Consider the following 26745-nt stretch of genomic DNA (forward strand, 5'->3'; position numbering starts at 1 on the left):
ATGATAGTTTTGAAACGTTGACACTTACTGGAAAGCACTCAATTATTTCACTTTTTTGATAAGCCTTATCTAAGCCTACAAACTGTTTGCAAGCCAGAGCATGAATATTCGTATGCACGGTCAAGGAAATGACCAGGAACCTTAATTAAAAAGTTTCCTCTGGTTCCTTGGCAACAAAGGATGAGGGAAAAACTTCTCCTTTTTACTTTTTATTTTTTGATCTGAGTAAACAGTTCCTTTAACTAGTATTCTACACTAAGTATCATCTTTTTATTATATTTTTATTATTCTACAGGGGGTTAAATACCTGTGCATTCCAGCAGCAGATTCACCGTCTCAGAACCTGTAAGTGGTTTTTTCCTATATTTTTGGAGATATTAAAAATGAATAAAGACCAGTAAAGTCAAGTAAGTTAAGTGCCGTGACGTCATCAGAGCCATGGGACTCTTGATGCCAAGCATAGAGGTCTGTGCTGCGAAGTTAGAGCTGTAGCAGGAGGTACACTGTTTGTTTGCCAGTTCTTCAACTATACAACACTGACTGATGGGATGTCTACAAGAAGAGGCTCATTTTTAGAAATGATGCCTCAAACCAACTTTTAGCATGTTTATCCTCTCTCTAGAAGCAAAGGTTTAAAGAAGCTAATGGGTTTTGCCTAAGACAGCACCATCCAGTAGAAATAGACTATGAACCACAAATGTAAGCCATGCAGGTAATTTTAAATTTTCTAGGAGCCAAATTAAAGAGTAAAAAAGGAAAGGTGACAATAATTAGGTTGTGGTTAGGCTTCAGCAGAATGGGGGACAGGTCTTTGGAGACCCACAGCAATCACAGCTTTAAACATTCACACTGTTTGGTGTCTACAAGTGACCTAGAAAGACCACGATATGGAGTTTTACTGAAGCATGGATTTGAACCTTGCAGGCTGAGGGACTGGAGCAGAATTGAAGTACTGAGCCATTCAGTGTATCTGGTAGACACCAGCCTCTGCTTCTCAGGCTGGCCTCATGCTTACATTGCATGTCACATACAACAACCCTGCTAGTATTATACATTACTGCATTTTATTAGGAAAGTTGTAAACTAAGGTGGTGTTTGTAAATTTGGGAGTCTGCAGACCAGTCAGGATTCATCCTTCACGATTCTTAAACTCTATTGCTTACAAATCCTGCACATTGGAATTACATACCACATAATCTTCTGTTTAGTATCCCAATTGTCTCACATCTCTGAAAGCTATTGAACACTGAAACATCAGCCAATCTTGATTTTTATTGCTGGACAGCAGATTTTTCACAGATTATACAATAATTTTGAGAGATCTACCTGTTTGGGGGGAAGAAAAAACAAAAAACGTTGCCAGAGTCAGATCGATTGCTGTGGGGAAAGATGTGGGAAAGCAGGTAGGTAGGACAGGAGACAGGTGGTATATAGTTAGACCAGGAAAGGTACATTGGAAAACAGGCACAGATAACATTCTATGCAAGACTTGTATTCACACTAACTCTGTATTTCACAGAAAAAGCCAATCTTTAAAATCGAGGATGGTGGAGGAAAGATTTTACTAGGATCACTAGGAAAACTGTAGCAACCTATGTCTAGGAGAAGCAGCACCAGAGAACTTCCTTGGTTACTAGTCGTGTCAAGAAACAGAAGTGGTTGGAAGGGCATGGCGTATACGGAAGGAAGTGAGCCACTGCCTTTCTTTGGAGACCACAGCAATCTTCTGCCCATGTTTTGGTGGCTATTTTTAGAACAGTTGCTTTGCTCTTATCTCAAACTGAGATTCTAACGTACTGTGAACTTATCAATACCTGATTGGCAATGACTCTTCGGAGGAATCAGATTGTAACACATTCTGGGCATTTGTTGTCAGAGAAGGTAGCCACCTGTACTCGATTGCCCCCAGGACTTTTCAGCTTTGCTAGGAGCCAAGCACTGTGCTTGATGTCCAGGACAATGACTGATGTATGAAATGAAGATTGAGCATTGAGCAGCCCTACATTATATAAACAAGTAAGCAGTAGACCTTGATGTTAGATATCTTAACTTTAAAACTAGTTGCATCTACCTTGACAAGTCATTTAAACCCATCTGAGCTTCAGTTCCCTCATTTGAAAAATTCCTGCCTTCAGGATTTTTGAAGACAGATCACATATCTATGAACTCTAAGCACTTTTGAAAATCAGAGTATACTTTTACTGTCTTCAGGGTATATAAATATATCTTGAGAGTTACAAAAGAAGATAGTTGAAATAACAAGCTTTGGTGCTCAGGAGGCCCACTTCAGTGGAATATTTGAAAGATTTCTTTACATGGAAAGGCCAGAGTGACAGAAAATATTTCTCTGAGTTGCAGTGTCTCATGGGTCAGTTCAGATCTGGCAAAACCAGCCCAAACACAGTCACCTTGGGTCCAGAGGACTAGCCCATAAGATTTGAATTTGTTCTCTCCCATCCTAAATATGTGCAGAGGTCTTGTTAAGATGAATGATTTTTCTTTTTAGCCCTTTCCTCACATCTTGGTGAAAGTGTAGTGTAGGATTTCAATAGGTATTATAGCACCCAAGTGTAAAGCTAATGACAGAGATAACTTGAGGAGAATGTGCCACTGCTACTATTTTGAGTGAAGTCCTATAGCAGTACAACCTCTGATTCAGTTGGAAAATAAAGTCCAGGCCATAACTCATCGAAAGGCAGAAAAGCTGGCACTCTCTTGTTGGGAGTTACATTCATAAGCACTCATGTGATTCTTTGGGGAAACTTTTAGTTTTAATCCATTAGTAATAGCAAATCCTATGCATTAAATAAGGATTTGGGCACATCGATGTCCATGATTCTATAAATACTTCTTGCTCTACTGAAGTTACATGGAAATTGTGGAGTTAAGTTTGGAATATGAGTATACTTTGTATGTTAAGAGACAGCCTATGAAATAGCTTGAGTTTCTCTTTTCTTGTTACAAATATTTTATTGAAAGCATAATGTGCCTTTTATCAGTGAGCATGCTTTCATGATATAATTAGACCATGGCCAGCAGAACACTTGATTCTGTTTATATGACCTCACTGCAGGTAGCTTGAAGTAATTACTCCGCAAATATTAGGAACATATAGGCTGATGTGAACCTTTATTTTCTGTACCATTAACCAATGTAGGTGGTCAGGAGATAAATAATATTAATGCTTTGGTTAACAAAAACAGGAGAAATCATGTCTGTCATTTGGAAAATATGCCCTGGGTAACTCAGATGAGTAGAACTAGTAGTTCGTTAGTCTGGCCATTTTCAGTTACGAATACCCGAGAATTCTTATATTTAATGACAAAATAAATTTTAAAAAACTGTATCCCTGTACTTACAAACTTATAAAATTATTTCTCACTTCAGATATAATTTAATAAATATAATATATATTTAATATAATATCCTAAGTCTCTCCCCATAGATGCTTATACCAACAGGAATTCTTCTTGCCAATTATGCTTAGTAAGAGGTTTGTGACCTTTTGAAACTAACTGCTTCACTTGGCATTCAGTGGCTGTAAACTGCCCAGAAAGGTCATTTTTCTGTCCTGGCTTTAATCCTCATAAACTCCCCCTCTGATCTTCCAGGAACTTAAAAACGCAGAAACCTGGTAGAGATAACATTAGCACATTAAAATCTTAGCCCAGTTCCCCCAACCACCTTGCCTTTCAAAGTCAGGAAATGTGAAAGTTCAAGTTCTCATAGTCATTATAACCCCACAGACCCAGGTTGGTGTGTTTTGCATGATTTGTCACAATTAGAGGCATCCTTGAGTTTATATCAAATGCACAGGCCGCATGTTCTCTGGCCCATGTGGCTAGAATTTCTCAGACTTTGAGAAATAGTTGCTTTTGCTTTCTTTCTGTAGTTTCTTTTTTTTTTTTTTTAAATATTTTATTTATTTATTTGACAGAGAGAGATCACAGTAGGAGAGAGGAAGGGAAGAGATCACAGAGAGAGGAAGGGAAGCAGGCCCCCTGCTGAGCAGAGAGCCCGATGGGGGACTCGATCCCAGGACCCTGAGATCATGACCTGAGCCGAAGGCAGCGGCTTAACCCACTGAGCCACCCAGGCGCCCCCTTTCTGTAGTTTCTTATGCAGGTCATTTTTAGCCTCATTTCTCTCATCTGTAAAATACCTATCTAACACAATTTTTGTAGTATAAGGTAGATAAGTGAAAGTGTTTTTTAAGAACTCTAAGCATTTCTAAAAATATGATTATATTTGCTGTCTATCCAAGAAAGAAGTATTAATGTATTTTGAGAGTGAATTACTGAACTATTAATGTATTTTGAGAGTGAACTACTTGAGAGGGAATTACTGTAATTCACTCTCAAAATACATTAATACTTCTTTAATTAATGAATAAATAACTAATTTATCAATGAATAAAGAACTACTCATTCTTATATTAATATTTATTAAATTGGTATTTTGTATTTAGACATTGTTAAAGGAATAATTACTTTTTTAAAAATCTTTTTTAATCTTCTTGAAGTCCAGGAAAGTTTGATCTGTGCTGTGGAGTTGGTAGCATTGCATCATTACAATAGAGACTTTGTGACATTCAGTGGTTTGAGTATTGAGCAGGTCTCTAAATTTTTTGAGGTTTTTGTGGGGAGAAGAGGTATTAGCAATACAGTAAGCTTATATTTAAAGTATCAGTAAAACTTCCTTGCCTTATTCTACCTCCTTATCTTTTTGTGTATGTGTTGTTTAGTTTAGCTGATGTCTTCTGTACATCCAGTTCTCTCTTTCACTCATTTACAGTTGTTTTTGTTTTAATTATTAAAAAGCAACTTTGAAAGATCAAAGTGATGTGGGCCCTTGGAGTGCTGTGGTGGTCCTATTTCCAGAAAGATTCATACTTACCTGAGCATCCGTGTGCACACACACACATGCTCATCCGTGACTCCTGAGGACTTTACAGCCCATAGAAATGAGAAATACTCAGAAAAGTCATATTGAGTTTTCCATAAGACTTGACTTTTTGAATTTAACTATTTTTTAGTCTTCCTTTTTTTTAATTAAAGATTTTATTTATTTATTTGACAGATAGAGATCACAAGTAGACAGAGAGGCAGGCAGAGAGAGAGGAGGAAGCAGGCTCCCCGCTGAGCAGAGAGCCCGATGGGGCTTGATCCCAGGACCCTGAGATCATGACCCGAGCTGAAGACAGTGGCTCATAACCCACTGAGCCACCCAGGTGCCCCAACTATTTTTTAGTCTTAAACTATATCCTCCTTGTTTTTCTAGTGTTCAACTACTCTTTGTGAAATGACATTATAATAGGTGGTAAAGAGGGTTTTGTTTTGTTTTCAAAATGACTTTATGTGACAAAATGAAAAGCCTGATCATACCACATGTGTGTTTTAATTCCCCCAATTAAAAACAGTGTTTAAGTGCAGGAAATATGAAATTTGGGAAATCATTGATATAAATATGAGTAGTTTGTGTGTGTTCAAAGCTGTGTGCCGATAGAGCAGCTCTGCCATGTACTACTGTAGAATGTTCCTTCCTGCTTTCTTCTGGGTGGCGTGAAAGCTTTACTGTGTTCCAGCTGGGCCCACACAGAGCCTGGGGGCCTGCGCTGATCCTGCCCTAGGAGAAACAGCTTTCTGATCTGAGCCCACCTTCCAGAGCACAGGCTCACTCACTCAGAACTTTCTACCCGCTTGTTTTTTGCTTTTTTGCTTTTTTTTTAAAGCATTCTTTTTTCAGGAGGAAAAAAATAAAGAGTGCTTATCTTTCTTGTTTTCTCCTCCTTTGCTTTCATATACAACATACATGCACATATTGCTTCTGTGTACACATAAATACACACATGTGTATGTATGTGGGAAGGAGAAGTGTCCTGAGTCTCCATGGCTTTCGCTCTCAGTACAGCCTGCTCTGATACTGCTGGCTTTGGAGTAAGCCCAGCTACCATTCAAGATACATGACCAGATCCCTTGGGCTACTGCTCAGATAAGCAGAGTCCTCAGCAGGAGAAGGCTGTCTCTGATCCCATAGTCTGCCTGTGGGCTGTCACAGGCTGTCTGTGATCTCACAGCCTCCATATCTTGTAGTCTTGGAATAAGAACTAGTTGTCAGCCTCAAAAAATGAGCATCATGGGGTGTAGTTTTGCTAGATTCCATCCACCATCTGTTTTGTGCATCTCCGAAGGTCAGGGAAACCTGGCTGGTCCTGTCTCTTGGCCTCCAGACAGAGAGAGGGAGGAGGCCCTTCAAGGGGAGGACAGCCAGAAAAAACTGAGAAAGAGGGACAGTGGCAACTGCAGGGCTGAGTTTGCTGAGCCCCCACAGAGGATGGTTCTCCTCTGAAGTGCCCTCTGCCCTACCCAAGGTGTTCTTTTCAGATTGCTGGCAGCAGCAAGCACTATGAGGTAAGTTTGTGACATATATAGGTGGATGAGCCCCACTGGCTTTCCTCCAATAGAACTTATACACATGTCTTTTTATGGAAGTGAGGGTACAAAATGAAGAGAAACAAAATGAAGAGCAAGAATAGGGAACCTATGTTCATTGTAACAGCCTGTGGTGGGATGGTGCTTAAGATGTGTGCTTCTGCTTCACATCAGAGAATTGGGCAACAAGAGCCAGAGTCGCGGGTATTTCCTGTGTGGAGGAGGGAGTTTAGTGACCAGCGCTAGAGTTTATGTCATCAGCTTCCCTGGAAATAACCCCCACTCCCTGCAACACACCAAAGCAGTAGTAAATGTGCTGCCTCCTGTCTTTACTTGGAAAAAGCACTTCTAGGAATGTCTGCTTGGTGTGGCCTCATGCCCAACTGTGTTTATGAGTCAAGTTTTGTGGTGGGGCTTTGAGCCATCTCTTCAGTGGCATGATTTACACTCCTGAGCTGGGCTGTGAGCTGTCCTCTCACAGATGTCTGCCCTGGGGTTCCACAGCCCTTGCCCCAACATGGTGGTGGGCAGGAGCCATCTGTAGGTTTGTCCTAGACTTAAGGTTGGTACGGTTAGAACTGAAAGAGGAAAGGGCTGGAAAGGAGGTGGGGGCACCTCCTCATGACTTCCTTGGCCCTTTAGCTCTTTCACACACACTCTCTAGGCTCTGGCAGGTTTGCATGTTGCCCTACTGACCCCACTCCCACCCCACGGTCTTATCCTGAGAAAGGACAGGAAAGACTGACTTTTGAACCCAGATACACCCCACAGTATTTAAGACCTGGGTTTCATTGTGCATGTGGTTTGGTACATGGAATAAAATCCAGATAGAAGTAGTTGTTACCACTCTCAGGTTTTAGTAAAGGGATTCGTTTGTTATCACTTTGCACGATCTTGTTGAGCTCCACAGCACTGACCATGTTCCCCTAAAACACGAAGTCCTACTCACTTCAAGGGCCCTGGTAACTTTCACGTCACTCGGGCCTTTGCACTGTGTTCTGGAGCAGTCTGTGGTTTGCTCACTACTCAGGCAGTTATCATTCATTTCGAGATTTGTTTTTCCTCTTCTATTTGCTGTGTTCTTCCCTACCCGTCTTGTCTCAGTTGCAGCTCTGCTCAACTAGAAAGAGACCCATAAAGGACAGGCATGAGTATAAGCAGGCATGGAGAGGACTCTCAGAACCTTTGGCTCCCCCAGCATGGCCGACCTTGTGGACAAATGTATACCCTCTAGGCCACTGCTAGACTGAAGTCAGGGATGAGCTCTGATTTCTGGGCAGCCTGTCCTGGTACTGGGATCTGCAGTCAGACCCACCCTACCCTCTGGCATGTCTGCTGTGTACAGTGACCAACAGAGGAGGACAGGTTGCATTGTGTAAAGCATGAAGCAGATGGCAGATGGGCAGCCTGTAGCCACTCCTAGGCCAGATGAGTTGGCTCAATGTTTTTACTTTCTTTTATTTATTTATTTATTTATTTATTTATTTATTTATTTTGTTAGTAGGCTCCACACTGAGATGTGAAGTCCAATGTGGGGACTGAACTCACAACCCTGAGATCAACACCTGAGCTGAGATCAAGAGTCGGAAGCTTAACCAACTGGGCCACTCAGCTGCCACCTAGCTCAGTGTTTTTAAAAGTGTTGAATTGGTTGTTGTTATCAGGTAGATTGTCTTTGACTAAAGGAGCAGGGTGATGATGTTTTAAGTTACAGAGAAATTTACTTTAAGCCTTGACTAAGAAACCTAGTGGTGGGTGCTCCCAGGCCCGGGCATCAGTACCCTGAGGTCTCCCTTTGCATCCTGCTGCCTCTCCACCCCAGCGGCTTATCATCTGTGGTTACAGGGCAGCTGATACAGCTATAAGCATGACGCTTACTTCCAGTTTCCTAGCAGGAAAACTGGGGCAGAGATAGATAACTTTCATTAGGAAGAGAAAACTTTTCCAGAAGTCCCTACCCCACAACCTTTTCTTTTCTTCTCCGTGGCTGGAATCAGAGGGAAGGGGGACTATCCTGACAAACTTTGCTGCCCCAAATGAAATCAGCACAACTCAAGATGTCTGCCACAGTTTCAATACTTAAAAATTGGAAGGCTTCACTGCAGACTATTTTTGCTTGAGAGACAAGCTCTAACAGCACTGAGCCTTCTCTCCTGCCTCCAGTGGGCCAGGCTTCTTCCAGTCACATCACAGTGGCCCCATCCCTTCACCCCTCTGGTGCATTCAGCTTCACTGCCCGGCTTCCAGCTTTCTGCCTTACAATCCTTTCTGAGATCTCTTTCAGTACTGACATTTCAGTTTTCAGGAATTACAGCAGGAATCTTTTCTTGCCTGTTTTAGAGCAAGCCAGCATTTGTGAGTATAGTTGCAATGCCCGGAGTCATTTTATAAGTGTATGTCTGGGAGCATTTGTGCCTGGGAAAGTTAGCGGAAGTGTGTCTTGCAATGTTCTCATAGTTAAAGACTTTAAGTAAGTGGAGTCCTTGGGTTCGATTCCCTAGGACTTTTGATCATGCCTTATGGCTGGTTATGGAATATGTATGTGTATGCATGCACATTTATAGTTTCCTGTTTTGTCCCTCCATCTTAATCTAGCTGGACACCTCTACTTAGGTTGCTAAGTTTCTTCTGTATTTAATACCTGGCTGAGTTTGTTATGCCATACCTGAATTTCTCATTATTACATTCATTTGTCCTATTATCCTTCATGAAACAATAGACCTAGCTTGTGTGGTTGGAAACTAATTTTCAGTCTTCCATGAACCTCCTGCAGCTTTGCAGTGTCCAGTAAATAGTACTCAGTTGGTGTTTAAAAGAGGATGGTTTTATTCCATGAGCAACTTTAGGTCTTTTGCTGCTCTGTAAGTCAATCAAAGGTAGAAGACCTCCAAAAGCATGTACTCTGTAGGTGCTTTGGAGTGTTTATAATTAGCCTACCAGTCAGTCCAGAACATGCTCTAAATGATGCTGGTACATGCATTCAGGAGAAAGGGTGTTAAAAAAGCTAAGGGTCAGAAGAAGTAAGGATCATGGTTTCATTGTCATAAAGGACTTCAGAGTTTGCAAAGTATATTGACATATATCACCTTGTTCAACATTGTAAGACATTATTTGCACTTTATAACTGAAGTTAAGGGAAACTAAGTGACTCTCCCAAGGTCACACAGCCAGTAAGTGGCTGAGCAGGGATTGGAGCTCTATTTTCCCTTTTCCTACAGCCCTCTGACAACATGCTGACAGGATGTAACAAAGTCAAGGGAGACCAATATGGGAGGGTATTATTAGGTTTTTCAGATCATCAAAAGTAAACTACCTCTTAGCACTGGGGAGCCTGCAGGATACAGGCACCTTCTTCACCTGGATGTTATTGAATGTGCACAGCTGGTGTGTAGATCATCAGTGTGGGGTCACTAGTATGCTCTTGAACATTCAGTGGCTCCAACCAACCCCTGGGCTAGGCAGAAACCACCCCCCACACATACCAGTCAGTGGCAACTCTGTGTTTCAGGGATTCCTTGCAAAGAAATTCTGAAAATCCCAGAAGATGGGCAGCCCTCCCCAGGTCCCAGCATTGTGTGTGACAGATTCTAAAGCTGAGGCAGCTCCAGCCCCAGACAGTGTGACCATGGTTTTAAAGCTGTGGGACTCTGAGACCTTTTCAAGAAACCTCAGGTGGATTTTTCTTTTCATCATATGTTGAGTAAAGTAGAGAGATGTCACTTCTCTCTTTTTTCTCCCCCCACAGGACAAGACATTTCAAAGAAAGTATTAAATTCATTCATGAGTGCCGCCTCAGGGGTGAGGGCTGTCTTGTACACTGGTATGTATGCCTCTGCCTAATCATAGCCTGTTGCTTCTGCTCAGCCTGATTTCTCTCAGTGGTTTTTCTGTGTGTTTAGATTAGTTATTTCATCTCCTAATAGTTCTGTCTGCTCTCTGAATCTTGAATACACACTCTATCTGACCCCTGCCATCAGGGGTCATCTGTTAGTCTTCATTTGTTTTTGATGAAAGAGAACGCTATAATTTTTTTTTTTCATTTTCACTTAGGATTTTCATTTCCACAGTTAGGATTTCTGTTGGGTCTGTCAAGGCTACTGGACAGGAACCTCTTTTCTAACCCATGTCCATTATTCCCTTGGAATAGCCTCCTATGGAGGGTACAGATTTTGTGGGATCATCCCTCAGTGCTCTTTCAAAACACTGTTTCTTTCTGGAGAGTTTTGATCACGTATTTAGCACGTGTTTAGCACTGCATGAGTGTAATACCAGAATGACCATTTCTTCTCCTTTTAGAGATGGGGGCTTTTATATGTGTTTAGCTTCGTACTTTGCTTTGAAAAGATCTGAATAGACTCTTAGAATCAAACAGTTTATATACAGCTCTCCATCTGCATTCAGCTACACTTTGTATAGATACGAATACATATAAATGAGTACATACACATTGCAAAGAAAATGCTATAATACACACAACCCAAAGACAATGCACACAAAGTTCTTAGCACTGTGCCTGGCATGTGGTAGGCTCTCAGTGAATGTTAGCTCTCATATTTTACTTTATTTTTATTTTTATTTTTTAATTTTTTTTTAAAGATTTCATTTATTTATTTGAGAGAGAGAGATCACAAGTAAGCAGAGAGGCAGGCAGAGAGAGAGGGGGAAGCAGGCCCTCTGCTGAGCAGAGAGCCCGATGCGGGGCTTGATCCCAGGACCCTGAGATCATGACCTGAGCTGAAGGCAGTGGCTTAACCCACTGAGCCACCCAGGTGCCCCTATTTGTTTTATTTTTAAGTGAAATATAGTTGGCATTACTTTCAGGTGTACAATTTAATGAATTGAAAATATGCATTATGAAATATTCATTACTGCTAGTACTCATACACATCACATAACTGTTATGTCAAAGGAACCAGGAGCCAATATTCTGGAGCCAGAACTCTGCTGTTTATCAAAGTGCAGGCTGAGCATGTTTCTTCTCTATATTGAGTCAGACTCCATATTGAATATTGCTCAGCCATTAAAAAAAGAGAGATCTTGCCATTTACAGCAACACAGCAACATGGCTAGACTGAGAGGTATTATGCTAAGTGAAATACATCAGAGAAAGCAAATACCATGTGATTTCACTTATATGTGGAATCTAAAAAACAAAACACATAAAAAAAAATCAAAAGGCAGAACCAGACCTATAAGTACAGGGAACAAACTGATAGTTGCCAGAGGGGAAGGGGGAAGAGGATGGGCAAAATGGGTGAAGGGTAGTGGGAGATGTAGGCTTCCAGTTATGGAATGAACAAGTCATAGGAGTAAAGGAGTAGGGAATACAGTCAATGGTCTAACAGGGTTGGATGGCAGCTACAATTATGGTGAGCACGGCATAATGTAAACTTATAGAATCACTATGTTGTACACCTGAAAGTATGTAACATATGTCAATTATACTCAGATATTTTAAAAGACAATATTCTGTTGTGAAATAGATTTAAAAAAAAAAAAAAAAGCTTCACAGTCTTTTGAGTTTCCCCAGAAAAGTTGCTATTTTAGTGAAAGCTCTTTGGAAATGTAAAGTGATGTCTCCTGGGCTGGGTTGCTGCTGAAGTTGGTGACAGTTCTGTTATGACAGAAGAGATCCAATGCATGATATCCAGAGGAGCTGTTCATGAAAACTAATCTGTTCTAAGGGTCTGTAATCTGTATTAGGAAAGCAGGGAGATAATGTTTGCTGGTTTTATGCAGTTCTTAAGATTGTGTGATTTACTTTTTTTTTTTTTTACTTTAAAAAAGAGTAGGACATGTAACAAATTGTAGATTTTATAATGTTCATCTACATTGCTTTAAGGAATTTGAGGGGATACAGTTAGAGCCATATGAGGGGAGTTCTATAATGCTGTCCCTGGGCTTCTGTGGCTCCTGGTAATTAGAATCTCCAGGTTTGCCGCCAAAGAGGATGTATTTTTTAAAAGCTCTCTCAGTATTTCTGATATAAAAGCTTAAGGAAGAGACACTATGTAAGAATGGTTATATTATTATTATTATTATCATTATTTGAATATGTGTAGCCCTGATATTCTAGGAATTTGTACTTCATATGGTTATATAAATCTAAGATAGGCCTTTCTAAAAATGAGAATTTTGCTAAACTTCCCCATCTTAAACCGTTGCTAGAACACTCTAAATCTGACACAGCACAGCCTTCTGTGACCACCTTAATTTGCATATGCATTTAAAATTGGCCCCCTTACTCAGCCGGCTAGATATAATTAACCATTATTGACCCCCCACATCCCAGAGCACGTGGAATGTGCCCACTCTTGTGCTCTGCTCAGTTATTTAAAGAAGAATACAAACTGTTTTATAAGAGCTTCTGTATTTAATGGGCTTTTAGTTATAGATCTAGCCTTCATTTATCTAAGAAAACCAGACCTAAAAAAAAAAAAAAAAAAAAAAGAAACCTTCTAAACTGCTGCAGGTTGTAAATAGATTTATTGCATAGATCCCAGACCCTTCAAGTTCCCTCAACGTGCATTAGTTAGTTATTTTTTCTGCCCAAGGAAATGGGGACTATCTGAAGAAGGGCTCAGGAGCATAGAGAATCATAAAACTGGTGCCAGAAGCGATAGTAGAAAAATCTGTAAAAAATTAAAAAAAAAAAAAAAGAGGCTAACACAGGCACTGATGCCTATGTTTCTGAGTAATTTCATACTGGCTTGCTGTCCACTCATAGTCCGAGGCAGGAAGACTTTCTAAAATGAGAGCCACAGAATCCCCTGATCTTGATGAATCAAGAGATAGACTCATGGACTAAAACCCCTTGCCCCTGTGGGTTCTTTTGGCCCTTGCAGCCTGGCCGGCGTCTCCAGGAGTGTGACTCTGGTGATCGCATACATCATGACCGTCACCGACTTTGGCTGGGAGGATGCCCTGCACACTGTGCGTGCAGGGAGATCCTGTGCCAACCCCAACCTGGGCTTCCAGAGACAGCTCCAGGAGTTCGAGAAGCATGAAGTCCACCAGGTAACCATGCTCAGGGGACTTTGGTGATGTGAGCAGCATCCTCTGGAAAGATGCCTCAGTCTTTCTGCACACACCTAGGATCATGGAGGTTGGAGTTTGAAAGGCCCAGAGAGGACAAGAGTGCCCCACTGCACCCCAATTAAAGTCATCACTGGCCCCTTGTTCACCAGCTGCAGCTGTGGGATGTTGTCTTTTACCATCTTCAGACCCCATATTTAACGTCTGTTTATTTCTCTTTGGGCGAAGTGCCATTTTCTTGGTTTGGCTTGCTTTCGTGTCCACAGACTAAAACCTAGAAGAAGCAGTTATTTCTCTGGCTTGACACTGGCTGGCCAACCACAGACCTATGATTGCCCAATACCCATTTATTCCTTGTTTACATGTGACAAAATCTGTACCATTAAGTAACAGGTATAATCTGTGTAGATGCAGGGGGGTGTGTGTGTGACATTTTGGTTATGTTTTCAACTTCTCCAGTACCGGCAATGGCTGAAGGAAGAATATGGAGAGAGCCCTTTGCGGGATGCAGAAGAAGCCAAAAACATTCTGGGTAAATATAAAGAGCAAGGGCGTGTGGAGTCCCAGCCTGGTACAAGGCGGTGGAGCAGCTTTCAGACCCTGCCTCCTTTGGGCTACAGCAACTATACGACAGAGACCTAGTAACTGAGTGACCTGGTGCCTACCTTCCCATCCCTTGTCTTCAGTGCATTTCTGCTGGGTGCCCTGGTGTGCTGGCTGCCCCCATGGAGGACAGGAAAGGGAGGGTGGCAAAGGTGGATCCAGGTTTCCTCTCCATGAATCCACCAGCCCTGCCCCAGGCCCCTTCATCCTGCCTACTCCTGCCCTGCCTGAGTTTGGAGAGTCTGCTTGACTGCCCCGCACCATCTCATGCATGCGCCTGTGTGCAGGCAATTGAGCGTGTGTGCCCATGCGGGTGGACATGTGAACTCCAAATGTTCATATTGCTGGAACAGTCACAGAATCCATGCTGCCAGGCTTGGTGTCACCACCTTTCCTTTTGTCCAAGACTCCACATGGAAATCATTTGAGGTTAGCATCTTAAAAGCTGTTCAGCCTAAACCAGCCTGTGGCTGGGAGCAGACCGAACCCAGAGTGGTCACGGTGAGGGCAGCAGGAGGCCAGACTCCCTCCTGAGGGTAGTTCCAGGGGCCCTGAAAGATGTGTGGGGCTGTGCTCTGAACATTGCCTCAATCTTAATGAAAGTGCTCTAGGCTGTGATTCCTACCACCTCAAGACCCTCATCTCGGCCCATATTGTCCCTGAGTTCTTGGTGTATGTTCTCAGTGGCACTGACTATATTTCAGTTCCATGGGAACCACACCGCATCAGCCCAAGCTATATGCCCAGAGCTCTCTTCCATTCTCCTCTTGTCCAGCTTCACTTACTCTCAACCTCTTTGTTTTCTTGCTGTTGTAATTCTGCAAGGGTGTCTTTGCAACATCTGCATGCATCTTCAGGAATTGGAAAGAAAGAGCATTTATTAGGCACTATAGCAAGTTTGCATTTAAAAATACATTTTAAAATGCCTGCGTACTTATTAAGCACTTATTAAGCACCGTCATATATGCTGTGGATTTGATATTTGATCTCAGCTACCTCATTAAATGTTTTTTTGAAAAAGTATTTTTGTTAGTATAACCAGCTCATGGTTGGAAATGTTGCGTCATGATTGCTTTTGAATCCAAAGGGCAAAAGCATCAGTATCATTGAGCTTTTTCAAATTTCTACTTGAGCTCCAGTAATGCTTTCTGGTGGGTAAAATTCTACATTCAGGCCAAGCCCAACACGTCTGTAGTTTGCAGCATGGAGCAACAGGATCCTGGAATTCTGTGAGCAATTTTGTGGTCCAGTCTCAAATTGTTTAAGCACACAAAATTACAAGAATGAAAAAGTTTACTTGCCTTCTCCCTAAAAAGATGTTGCAGCCCACTTTCTCTGAATCCCACCAACAACAGAGCCTCTGACTAAGAAGAGCAGCTTTCCCCATGCATATAAAGCATATGTCACAGATGAGCTGCTTTGGGGACCAGGGAAATTCTCACCCACAAAGGCCCCAGATATATACAAGGAAAGTGAAGCATGGCCATGGAATTTTCTACCTACAGCTGAAACAATTTGTCTATTAAGTACTTTTTTATGTTCTTGAACCAAAAAGAAATGCAACTGTGGTCACAGAAAAAGTATTTAGGATATCAGCTGAAATGCTTAAATATGTGTGAACATCTAAATATATTCCTGTAGGTCTTGAAATGTTGTTTTCATTTTTGTTGCCAGTAATGTTCTTTCTCCACAGCTACTGCAGGAATTCTGAAGTACTGGGCCTTTCTCAGAAGACTGTAATGTACCTGAAGTTTCTGAAATAGTGCAAAGCCACAGAGTTTAGGCTGGTGCTGCCAAAAAGAAAAGCAACCTAGAGTTTATTTTTAAGTATCCAGAAGTGATGTGTAACTTGTTTTTCATTTTAAACTGAATATATGTGTAATGATATATGTTGAGAACTAAAGATACTCTTTCCAAGAGAAAATATTTTTTACCTTAAAGCCACTGCTACAGCAACTTCTTTAACCTTAACTTTGGGGTTTATAAAGCAATCTCAAGAGCCCTGCTGCACTGTTTTGGTAACTGTTTAGTAATCATGATTGCTTCTCATGATAATTGTGCTGTGTAAACTCTGCTTATGTGCTCTTAAATTCCCCAGCTTGGGAAATATTTCTTGGTGTGTGCTCTACCCATGGTTTGTGTTCTCCTTGGTGGACTTTACCAAAAGCTACACATTTTTGTTAACAAAGGGCAACCGAGCATTTAACTTCATGTGCAATGCACTTTTCCTTGGCTGAGGTGTGGATGTTATATGTGTTTCTGCCTGTGAGGGTTGTGAAGCAGGATCAGAATCTGCTCCTGTAGCAGTAATGCTGGTTTAATGGCAGAGGCCACAGTTTCCTACAGAAGGTAGTACAGAGAGCACTTAGGAAAAGTGAATTAATTTCATCATGAGAGAAAAATTGATCCTCAATGTGAACAGAAAAAAATCCAGAAATTGGACTCATATTTCTCTTGCCCACACATGAGCACTGAATATGTGGCACTAATGGAATTACTGCATTTGCCACAAGGCTGCGTAGCCCTGGTGCTCCATGAACACTGGCTGCACATTGTTGAATGAAGTTTACTCTGATTCCATATTTAGCTTTTAATTTGAAGAAACACAGACTGGCTTGAAGAGCGATTTAAGTCCATTTCCTAAATTGTCCTTGTCTAAATCCAGGGGAAGAAGAAGGAGATTTAACTTCTGACTCCAGGGATAATTTGGGCCTGAACTAAGGGCAGGTGGATACAGCAGCTAATATACATGGACCCTTTAACTGTAGGTGGCAGGCTTCACCTGTATTCTGTATTTGAATGCCTGGAAGCTCCTGAGAAGGGCACAGGAAAGGGGCTGGAATGGAGATGACCCTCTGAACTGGCAGCAGCCCCTGCCGGTGTGGGATGATATTCACTGATCAGTGTCAGTCATTAAAATGCTTATTCTGACTCAGTCCAGTAGGGTCACCCACCCCCTCACAGCCTGACATCCTTTCCTGTCCCCCTCTTCTTGCCATAGGACCAGATCTGGCACCAACAATAATCCTCTAATAATTGTCTGGTGTGCTGTGGGTTACAGACTATCACTGCAAAGCTTTATAAGCTCACAGAGGGGATTATTTTATTTATTCACATCTCAAAGAGGCCAAAAAATACAACCAAAACTGAAAATGTTAGTTCTGCTTTGCTTGAATTTTGATCTTTTGATTAAGAATCAGTGGGTTAGGGGCGCCTGGGTGGCTCAGTGGGTTAAAGCCTCTGCCTTTGGCTCAGGTCATGATCCCAGGGTCCTGGGATCGAGCCCCGCACCGGGCTCTCTGCTCGGCGGAGAGCCTGCTTCTTCCTCTCTCTGCCTGCCTCTCTGCCTACTTGTAATCTCTGCCTCTCAAATTAATAAATAAATAATCTTTAAAAAAAAAAAAAAAAGAATAAGTGGGTTAAGTGAGAGGGAGGAGCTGAGCTGCCCCTGCACTTTGAACATAGAAGTTTATAAGGCTCTAATGAGGGTCAAGGGAGAACCAGCACCCCTGCAGCAAAGCACAATGGCTAGTGAAGCCAGAACCTCTCTTTGGTTGCTTCCAACCCCCCACACACCCCTTTCTCCCTGGGGGGTTTGATTGGGGCCCCATCAGTGGAGTTGCCAGTTAGGAAAATTAACAATTACAGAGTGGGTCATAGGACTAGTATAGGTGCTCCTGGTGCTATGTGGCAGGGGAAGGGAAGAGAAAAACCATTCCAGTTTCAGGGTGAGGAAGGCAGTGTTCAGGGAAGGCATCTTGGAAAAAGTAATACCTAATTTGAGACTTCAAGCTTAAGAGCTAAAATTAGTTGGGCATAGTGGGAGGAAGGGGAGTCCAGGCAGAGACCCAGCATGTGTGTTAACATGGTGGCATAAGGAAGCACAGTGCACTGGGATGACCCTAAGACACTCTGTGTGACTAAAGCAAGAACCAAGGAGTGGGCACTGTTAGTAAGTGATACTGACAAAACTGTACACACAAGCAAGGGCCCTGTCAGCCAGGTTGATACCATTGCTTAGTATCTGTATATATATTAGTATTCAGTAACTGGTTTACTTCTTATACTAGCCCTTGGAGCTAATCAAGCTCAGAGGTCATGCCCTGCCAGCTTCCCACAGGGCTGATTTCTGAGCTTAGAGCCTCACAAGAAGCATGCATTCCATTATGCAGATGTAATGAGTAGAGGTGGGGGCTGGCTGAACTTGCTAGAGCAAGCAAGTACCATGGTTGGTTGGTGTGTAGGTGGAGAATGGAGGGTCCATATTGGAGGCCAGTCGGGACAGCTGTTATAGTCATCCAGGTGATGGAAGATGATGCCCTGAACAGGGTCATGGTGATAGAGATGAAGAGGGACCAAGAAGGCAAATAGAGGGGCGCCTGGGTGGTTCAGTGGGTTAAAGCCTCTGCCTTTGGCTTGGGTCATGATCCCAGGGTCCTGGGATCGAGCCCCGCATCAGGCTCTCTGCTCTGCGTGGAGCCTGCTTCCTCCTCTCTCTCTCTCTCTCTCTGCCTACTTGTGATTTCTCTCTGTCGAATAAATAAAATCTTTAAAAAAAAAAAAAAAAAGGCAAATGGATTTGGGCTTGAGGGAGTTTGGGAAGAGAGAAGCCAATGCGCTCAGTACTGGATTGAATGTGGGGGACTATGGGTTTTGTGGCCTTTACACTCTGGAATCTTGCTTCCAACACAATGGTCCTTTGTGTCAACATCCTCCTTTCCTTTGATGTCAGTGTGTGGGCTCTGAAATGTCAAGGTTAGATTTAAGGGGACTGCCAGACCTGGGGCCTCCAAGGACAATCATCCCAGCTTTGCAGATTAGGTCAAATTTATCCATGCACCCAGGACAGACTCCCAGGAACTAGATTCATAACAATGTGGAACTCAAATGTCCAATTTTATAATTTATTGTGAAAGATAAAAAAAAAGTAGCTTTATGAAAACCAATTTTATTCACTAGGCTATCTCTCTTTCATTGTCAGGATTTTGGAGGAAGCCAAATTAATCATTAGGCATTGTCTTATGAGATGGACATGGAGCTAAGAGCCTTGGCAGGAGGTGGGGGATAATCCTGATCTGGTGTGCCCCATAATCAGATTGATATTCCCATAACATACTTAAGTGGTATTTCTACCAGGCTCCTATTTTGCTCCCTGAGGTTACCTTTCCAGGGTCTAGTGGACCATCAAGTTTATGTACTCTCTCTGCCCAAGGTTATCTTGGACTTAAATCACGTTTTTAGAGCACCTTCATTTTTTAAAAAATTTTATTTTGTTTTTTTTTCAGTGTTCCAAGGAACAGTTCCAGTGCTCCTTGCAATACTAGAGCACCTTCATTAACCTTGGGTATCCTTATGTGTCTTCAATAGCATTTATGCTTTTCTGTGGGGATAGGTTCCCACTAGTGGCTTTTTTTCTTATTTATTGGGTGCCTATTCTTTCTAGTTTCTGCCTCAGCAGGGAACCTCACTTCCAACTTCTGGGTCTGTTTTGTGTTCCTCTTGCATAGAGACAGCTTATAAAATCTGGTGATTTGTGTGCATGTGTGTGTGTGTCTGCGTGTGTGTGCACATACACCTGTGTCTTATGTTTTTATTAGTTTTAGAGAAATCCTTAGCTTTCAGGGGAGTCATGTGTGCAAAATCAAGGGTAACTTGAGCTCGGGTACCTTAAATGGCAGGTACTTGGGCACCCAAGGAAATGTCAGAGCCCATATTGCACAACTAGAGCTAGTCACGAAGGGCTGCTCTGCACACCAGTATCTAGTCATAAAAATAGGGAACACACTAAAAATCAAAACCCTGTGATCCCACACTAGATGACTCCTCCCATCCTGACCCTAAGTTATTAATAATTTTATTAAGAATGTGCTTTCAACATGCTTACATTTATATATGTACTTAACAAGAAATCACCAAGACTTCAGAGGGAAGTTCTTCTTCCCTTTCCTTTTTATTGCCCAGAGAAAGAGAGAAACTGCAAAGAAGGAGGGGGGAAAAAAGCTGCATTTGACTTGTCACTGGAGGCTTGAGCATATCAATCATTCACTTCTTAGAATTTAGTAGGGTCTCCTGAGGCCTTGGGCTCATTGAGACTGTCATGGACTTGAATGCATGTAATGCACTGGCCACATTTCATCATGCAGATAGATCTTGACACTTTGCTCTTGTTTTCCTATCCCCACTCTAGATCTTGAGACCTGTCACTGCAGTAACAGGACATAATTAGTTCAGCCAGTACCAAAATTAGTAATCAAAATTAGTATCTATTTTGCAGCTAAGGCTTAACCACCTAATAAGCATCCGACTAAATGTTGCAAGTGCTGTGCCTGTGTCTCTTTCCATCAGGGGAAAGAACTGCCAGTCCGTATTTGAACATCTGCAAGTTTAGGTTTATTTTGGCTCTGGATATCTATGCAAACTGTTGATCAGGAATTAGTAATTTGCAGTTAATTTTCCTGAAGTTTCCAGTTCACTTATTAGAGTCTGGTGTCAAAAGATCTATTTTAGCAGGTGACTGAAATTACTAGGCAGTTCAACATTCTGAGTGTGATGTTGACTAGTTAGAGGTGGGGTTAGGAGATAGATTGAATGGGATTGTACCTGAGCACATCCTTTATTCAAAGACCTACTTAAGAAAACTAGATAGGAGCCAGAGGTAAAAAAATAAAACTTTGATTTTTGTGGGGTTAACAATTTCTTCTAGAAATAATTTAGTTTATGCTGATCACACCATTTGTCTATTTGCCCAACTTGACCCAAGGAGGCCTCATTACAGTGGCCTTTCCGTTTAGCTTCTCAGTCTTCCAGGATACATATCAGTGACAAGCAAATATGTCATGAATGGAACATTGCCATCAACATGGAGTCTCTCCCCTTCAAGTCTGTTGATCGATCACCACGTGCTTTGCCCTCAGCCTCTTGTGCCCTTCACCAGAAGTGGCCAAACCAGCACAAACAGGAACCATACTTTCTGGTGATCAGGTTTGCCTTTTGTTTGTTGGCTATGGGTTTCCCCAAGGCATTGATATGGAGCCTTTTTGGAAAATAAAAATCAAAAACCCTCACATGTGCACTGAAGAAATGTCACCTTCTGCTTTGCAAAGGGTGTGCCCTTCAAGGCAAGAGACCCAAGTAGAACCGAGCTTCCTCAGAATGGGAGTCCCTAGAGAAGTTTGTCATGTGCCAGGGGTCAGATGTTTGGATTCTCCTTGGTTTGTGTTAAGCCACACTGATGTGGTGGCAGAGAGAAAGGCAGGAAGGTGTGAAAGGAGAAGACCATTTCTCAACTGTTTGCAGAAGCCTTCATGAATCTCCCAAAATCAGGGGCATCCCAGAGGTGTACTGAAGATGTGGGCTAAAGCCCATTTCATGCCTTGATAATTCACTATCCTACAGCAGACAGGCCTATTTTCTGCTTTGCCAGAACCCCTTCCCATCATCTTCTACCTTCCAAGAGCAGAAAGGCACAGGTCCTGATAGAGTAGGTTGGAGGAGATGAGAGGCCAAGGTCTCTCTGGTGACCAGGCAGCCAACATAGTCACAGGCCAGACAGGCCTGACTAAGGTCCATTTTAATCCCCATTCTCTGGAATACCTTGGGGAAGTCCCAGAGGAGGCAATCCACTCATGTGGGGAACTTCTTCTAAGACTAGAGTAAAGAAGCTCTGTAGAAGAGATGAGCAGAGCTAGAGGACACCATGTGTCTTGGCACAGTGATATGCCCAGAGACAGCCTCATAGCCTTCCTGGGTAGCATTTTATGTGTCTAGAAAGGCCTTTCTAATTGTGAAGAGCTCCCATGTAGGTTACAAGACAATCAGCCTCTTGATGGTCAACAGTTATTCAGCACTTAATGTGGGAGAGAAGCTGGCATTGAGACTTTTTCTTGAAATCTCTTCTGACGACAATCTTATGGGATAGATTTTACTATGGGAGAAACTAAGTTCTAGAGAACTTGAGCATTACCCAGTCTCAGGGCCAGAAAGTGACCAAGTGAGGATTGTAATCCAAGGAATCTGGCTCAGGTGTCCCTAAATGTCACTACCCCTGGGAGGCTAAGCTAATAAAATGCTGACAGTCATGTGTACTCATGTTCAAGTTTTTTTCTGAAGATGGGTTTATGTTAGATTAGAGGCCTAGTGGGAAGATTAAGGTGGAAGATAGGTAAGTATAGTTAAATAGGCACATGAGAAAGGCATTTCTTTTTTCTTTTCATCAAAGCCTGGCCATTGTGTGTACACTATTGCTGCCACACATATCTCTAAGTATTTCTGATTTAGCCTAGAGTAGCAGGCAGAGTACTGAGATACCCTAGGGCTCCAGGAGGCCCTTTGCAAGAACATAGAATGGCCCATGTGTGTACAGGAAAAGGAAAGAGAGTGCTGGTACTTTAAGCAGATGGTATTCTGTCCTTGATGTGCCATCATTATACAAATAGAGGAACCTCAGTGAAGTTTTTTCAAGAAGCTCAGGGATTTGCTGCCACCTAAGTCAAATAACTCACATGGAAACAGACGTGGAAAGCAACAGTAGATGTCAAAGCAACCAGAGACTGACAGGACCTCCGTCCAACCCCTGGGGCTGAGGGCCAGGGCTGAGAAATGGAGTTACTAGAGTCAAGTAAAAAGTGAGCCATGCAGGGGTACCTGAGGCAGGTCTTTAAGAAGGGAGACTTGGAGGAAGCAGAGTAGAAGTTTCCCATCTATTATCTTCTTGTCCTATCTCCCTGTACCTAATGGGAAGCTGGCCAGCAGAGGATTTTGCATGCTATGTCCATGGGGGACAGAACAGTGTGATTACCGTACAATAGGCAGCCCTGGTGCTCAGCCGTGGGTAGGGTGGAGACACAGTGATAGGATGGAGGAAGTGCCACAAGCTTCCAAGAAGTATCTAAGTGTCAACAAGCTGATACTAAAAGTGGGTCTGAGTGGGGAGCCTGGGTTCTCCTACACACTTTGTCCTGAAGTATGCTATCTGGAGCTTGGCCTGTGACTCACTGCTTTCATCTTTAGAAAGCTTTTAGAAGCATCCATGTCTGCCAGTATGCCCCTGCTGATCTGTGCTTTCCTATGGCCTCTCTGGAGAAATGACACCCTCAACATTAAGGCCATCAGCCATGACATTTGAGCCTCTGCTACAAATTGTGCCCATGTGAGAGGTCCCTACCCCGTCCTGAAGCCCATGAAGAGGAGGGAGGAGAGTTTGCAGTGCCTCAATCATGCCATATTGCCTGCGGCTCACTGGGAAAACTATGTCATGAGATGCTTACAGAGTTAGCACTATGTGCCATGAGGGAAAGGACAAATTAGGCAGGGCAGCCTTGCCTTCAGATTTTGAGCTGGAGAGAGCCTTGTGTATATTCACAAATATTCTGTGAACAAATGTGGAGCACAGAATCATGACTGCAGGCCATGGAAAGTGTCCTGCTGGGGATGGAAAACTTGGAAGAAGAGTGAAGGACATCCTGGGCAGAGGGTGACATGCAAGCAAAGGCACAAACAGGAGTGAACAGAGTGTACTTGGAGTCCAGGACCTGTCTTAGAGAAGATGACTATGGAAAGTAAAATGGCTAATCTTGTCCTGAACTGTAAACTGTGGGCAGATATGGGTGGGCCTTGGATAGATTTGGGCCCATCAGAATGGGCTGGAAGTAGGAAGGTAGGGCAGTTAGGAGGGAAACAGGCTCATGTGGACCAGATGCCCCATGGGACCTCTCCAAAGATGAATCTACCAAGTGAGACGACATAGATAATGACCATCTTGAAGTAGTGACAGACAGTGCTGGTTTGCTTTCTCCAGAAGCAGAAACAGAGTTAGGGTTACAAAAGATTATTGGTGAGAGGAGGGCAGGAGGCTTATGGGCCAGTGGGGCTGTCAGGCTATAAGATAGTCCCACCTTCTCTCCACGAGAGGAGCCTAAGGGCAGGCATGACTGATTGCCCCAGAAGAATGGCCTGAGCTGCCAAGCAAGGGAGCCCTGAGAGGCCAGAGCTCAGCGACTCTTACCATGCTTGCAGGGAAAGACAGCCTGACACTCTCCAGGGACACCTGGTGCTAAAGTGCAGCCTTGTAGAGATACTTCTCCCCAGTGTCTCACACAGCAGGGCTACCCAGAATACACCCAAATTCCAGTGTTGGAGCCTCCAATGTCGCTTGGTCAATTGGGTGTCTCTGGCAACTAGAAGCCCTCTCCCCTTGTTTCCTCCCCATGCCTCCTCTCCCTTTCTCCCCTTGTCCTCCTCTCTGTCCTCCTGTCCCATTCTCACTCCTCTCTCATTCCTCTCTCCTCAGTTCTCAGATTAGAGCTGGGTATCGAGGAAGCATGAAAGCAACACCAGGAGTTAAGGGATTCCAAATGTCCCTCCTCACAATGATTGCAGCCTCAGTAGCCACCAGAGATTTATTGAAAAAAACAAATTTTTTTAAAGGATTTATTTGTTTATTTGACAGACGGAGATCACAAGTAAGCAGAGAGCCAGGCAAAGAAAGAGGGGGAAGCAGGCTCCCTGCTGAGCAGAGCGCTCTATCTAGGGCTCAATCCCAGGACCCTGAGATCATGACCTGAGCTGAAGGCAAAGGCTTGAACCCACTGAGCCACCCAGGCACCCCTGAAAAAAACAAATTTTAGTAACAAGTAACTAAAAGATAATCTGTCTTTTATTACCAGCTAGATCCAGCAGTCTTAAACCATTCCAGTGATAAAATATATCTCCCCCCCCCCAAAATTATTTTATTGGTCTAAGTTCTTTTTTGTAAAGATCTTATTTATTTATTTTAGAAAGAGAAAGAACAGAGGGAGGAGCAGAGGGAAAGGGACAAGCAGACTCTCCACTGACCACAGAGCCTGATTTGGGACTTGATCCTATGACCCCCGAGATCATGACCTGAGCCAAAACTGGGAGTCCAAGCCTTAACTGACTGAGCCACCCAGGTCCCCTGTTGATCTAAGTTCCAAGTCTAAACAATGTATGCATAAGCTTAAAATGTCCGTGTTTTTATTAATCCTTTATTAACAGCATGTTCTGTATGGAAGTAAATGTGGAGAACTCCCAGTTAATGGGCGGGACTGGGATATAGGGAATCAGCTTGTCTATTATTTTGGGGGTTTTCTGTTTGTTTTTTCTTTTCCAATAAATTCAGAAATATCTGGAATCCAAACTGTGATAATTGCATTTCTGCACTTGCAGAGTAGATTTGACATACCCAAGGATGTTACATGCAGTCCCTTCAGTCTGGCATTCTGAGTGGCCACTTGGATTTTTGCTTGTCCTTACAATTTTTTGATTGCAGACATATTAGAAGACCACCAGAATTGGCCCCAAAGAAATACAGATGTGCTATTTATGGAATTTGATGTGAAATGTCTTCTTTTTTTGCATCTCTCCCAATCTTATCCTTTTGTTTAACACCTTTCTTAACTACTTGTATGTATGTTGCTCCACTGAAAGCAATTTTTCAAAATTAAAATAAAGCAAGTATTCTATGATCCATGAAGAGTGAAGATCAATTGACAAATCTAACATAAGGAGAAGTTCTGTTTTGACGAAGTCATCGATAAATTTGAGGAGGCTCAAAAACAAATTGTAATTACTCATTAATGTCACAGACCAACATCTAGGTATATATGTTTCCCCCATTTTTCAACATGTATTATTGTAATTAAAAAGTATTCATACATGGCTTTTTCATTTTACTGTGATATTTCTGTCTTTATTTATTGACATGATAACCAATATAAAATTCAATAAAAGAACATTTTTACAGCATGCATAAAATGTCCCTTATTATTCTTTTTTCATTCCATGATCACTACTTATAACAGAGTATCGGGTGTCAAATGTACAAGTATGCTTCTAAGTTCACAAGGTCCTTCTTGAAAAACAATACACATTTTTATGTGCTTCACTTTTCTTCATTCTGTATCAGTCCTCTCTCCTTAAGCAATAATGGAGGCCCTGAAAACCTGTATGATTTCAAAAGAGCCTGTGTCAGTGGGTGCCCTGCTCCCTATTCTTTTTTTTTTCCATATTTATTTATTTATTTATTTATTTATTTATTTATTTTCAGCATAACAGTATTCATTAATTTTTCACCACACCCAGTGCTCCATGCAATCTGTGTCCTCTATAATACCCACCACCTGGTACCCCGACCTCCCACCCCCCGCCCCTTCAAACCCCTCAGATTGTTTTTCAGAGCCTGTTCCTTATTCTAATTTACTTTTAACACATTTCCTACCACCTAAGATTTGGCTAACTGTTTCCATTTTATTTTCCTTGTAGAGACAGCAGTGAAAAGATAATGAAAATTCTCCAGCTTTTCACATGTTTCTTTGATTTTTTCTGTGTTCTGTCTTCAAAGATAATTAAAGATTACTGTGGTTATTTTTGAGGACACTGGGTAAGAAAGCTGTCTTATTTTCCCTGTGCTATTCTCCTGTGGGTATTCCTTCCATTAAGAGGCTCATTATAAAAAATTCTACATTTCACAAGAGGTTAATGGAGGCTAAAGTTTCCCCTTTTCTCTTTGTCAAAGAATGCCCATTTATGTGTCTTTAAATTGCCACTTCCCTTAATATGTTTCATAGAGTCAGATATAAAATAATTCCATGTACATATAATTTATTAAGATTACTTCTTCTATTGCAAAAATCACAGTACACATCTTTTAAAAAAGATT

General features: G+C 42.3%; 1 protein-coding gene across 11 annotated transcripts in view; it reads left to right on the top strand.

The window, feature by feature from the left end:
* Positions 1–25841, top strand: part of DUSP22 (dual specificity phosphatase 22) — a 76274-nt gene extending 50433 nt beyond the window's left edge. For 3 of the 11 annotated variants that reach the window (XM_082732157.1, XM_082732154.1, XM_082732156.1), the window contains 4 exons: positions 296–345; positions 10177–10251; positions 13277–13448; positions 13926–25841. In XM_082732157.1, coding sequence (XP_082588283.1) covers positions 296–345; positions 10177–10251; positions 13277–13448; positions 13926–14108 — 480 coding nt within the window. In that variant the 3' untranslated portion in view covers positions 14109–25841. The remainder of the gene's footprint in view (positions 1–295; positions 346–10176; positions 10252–13276; positions 13449–13925) is intronic. The other 8 variants (XM_082732161.1, XM_082732160.1, XR_014312201.1 and 5 more) reach the window with 7 other exon arrangements.
* The last annotated feature ends 904 nt before the right edge of the window (positions 25842–26745 follow it).

The sequence above is a fragment of the Mustela nivalis genome (genome assembly GCF_964662115.1).
Source record: "Mustela nivalis genome assembly, chromosome: 5".
NCBI classification, from domain to species: domain Eukaryota; kingdom Metazoa; phylum Chordata; class Mammalia; order Carnivora; family Mustelidae; genus Mustela; species Mustela nivalis.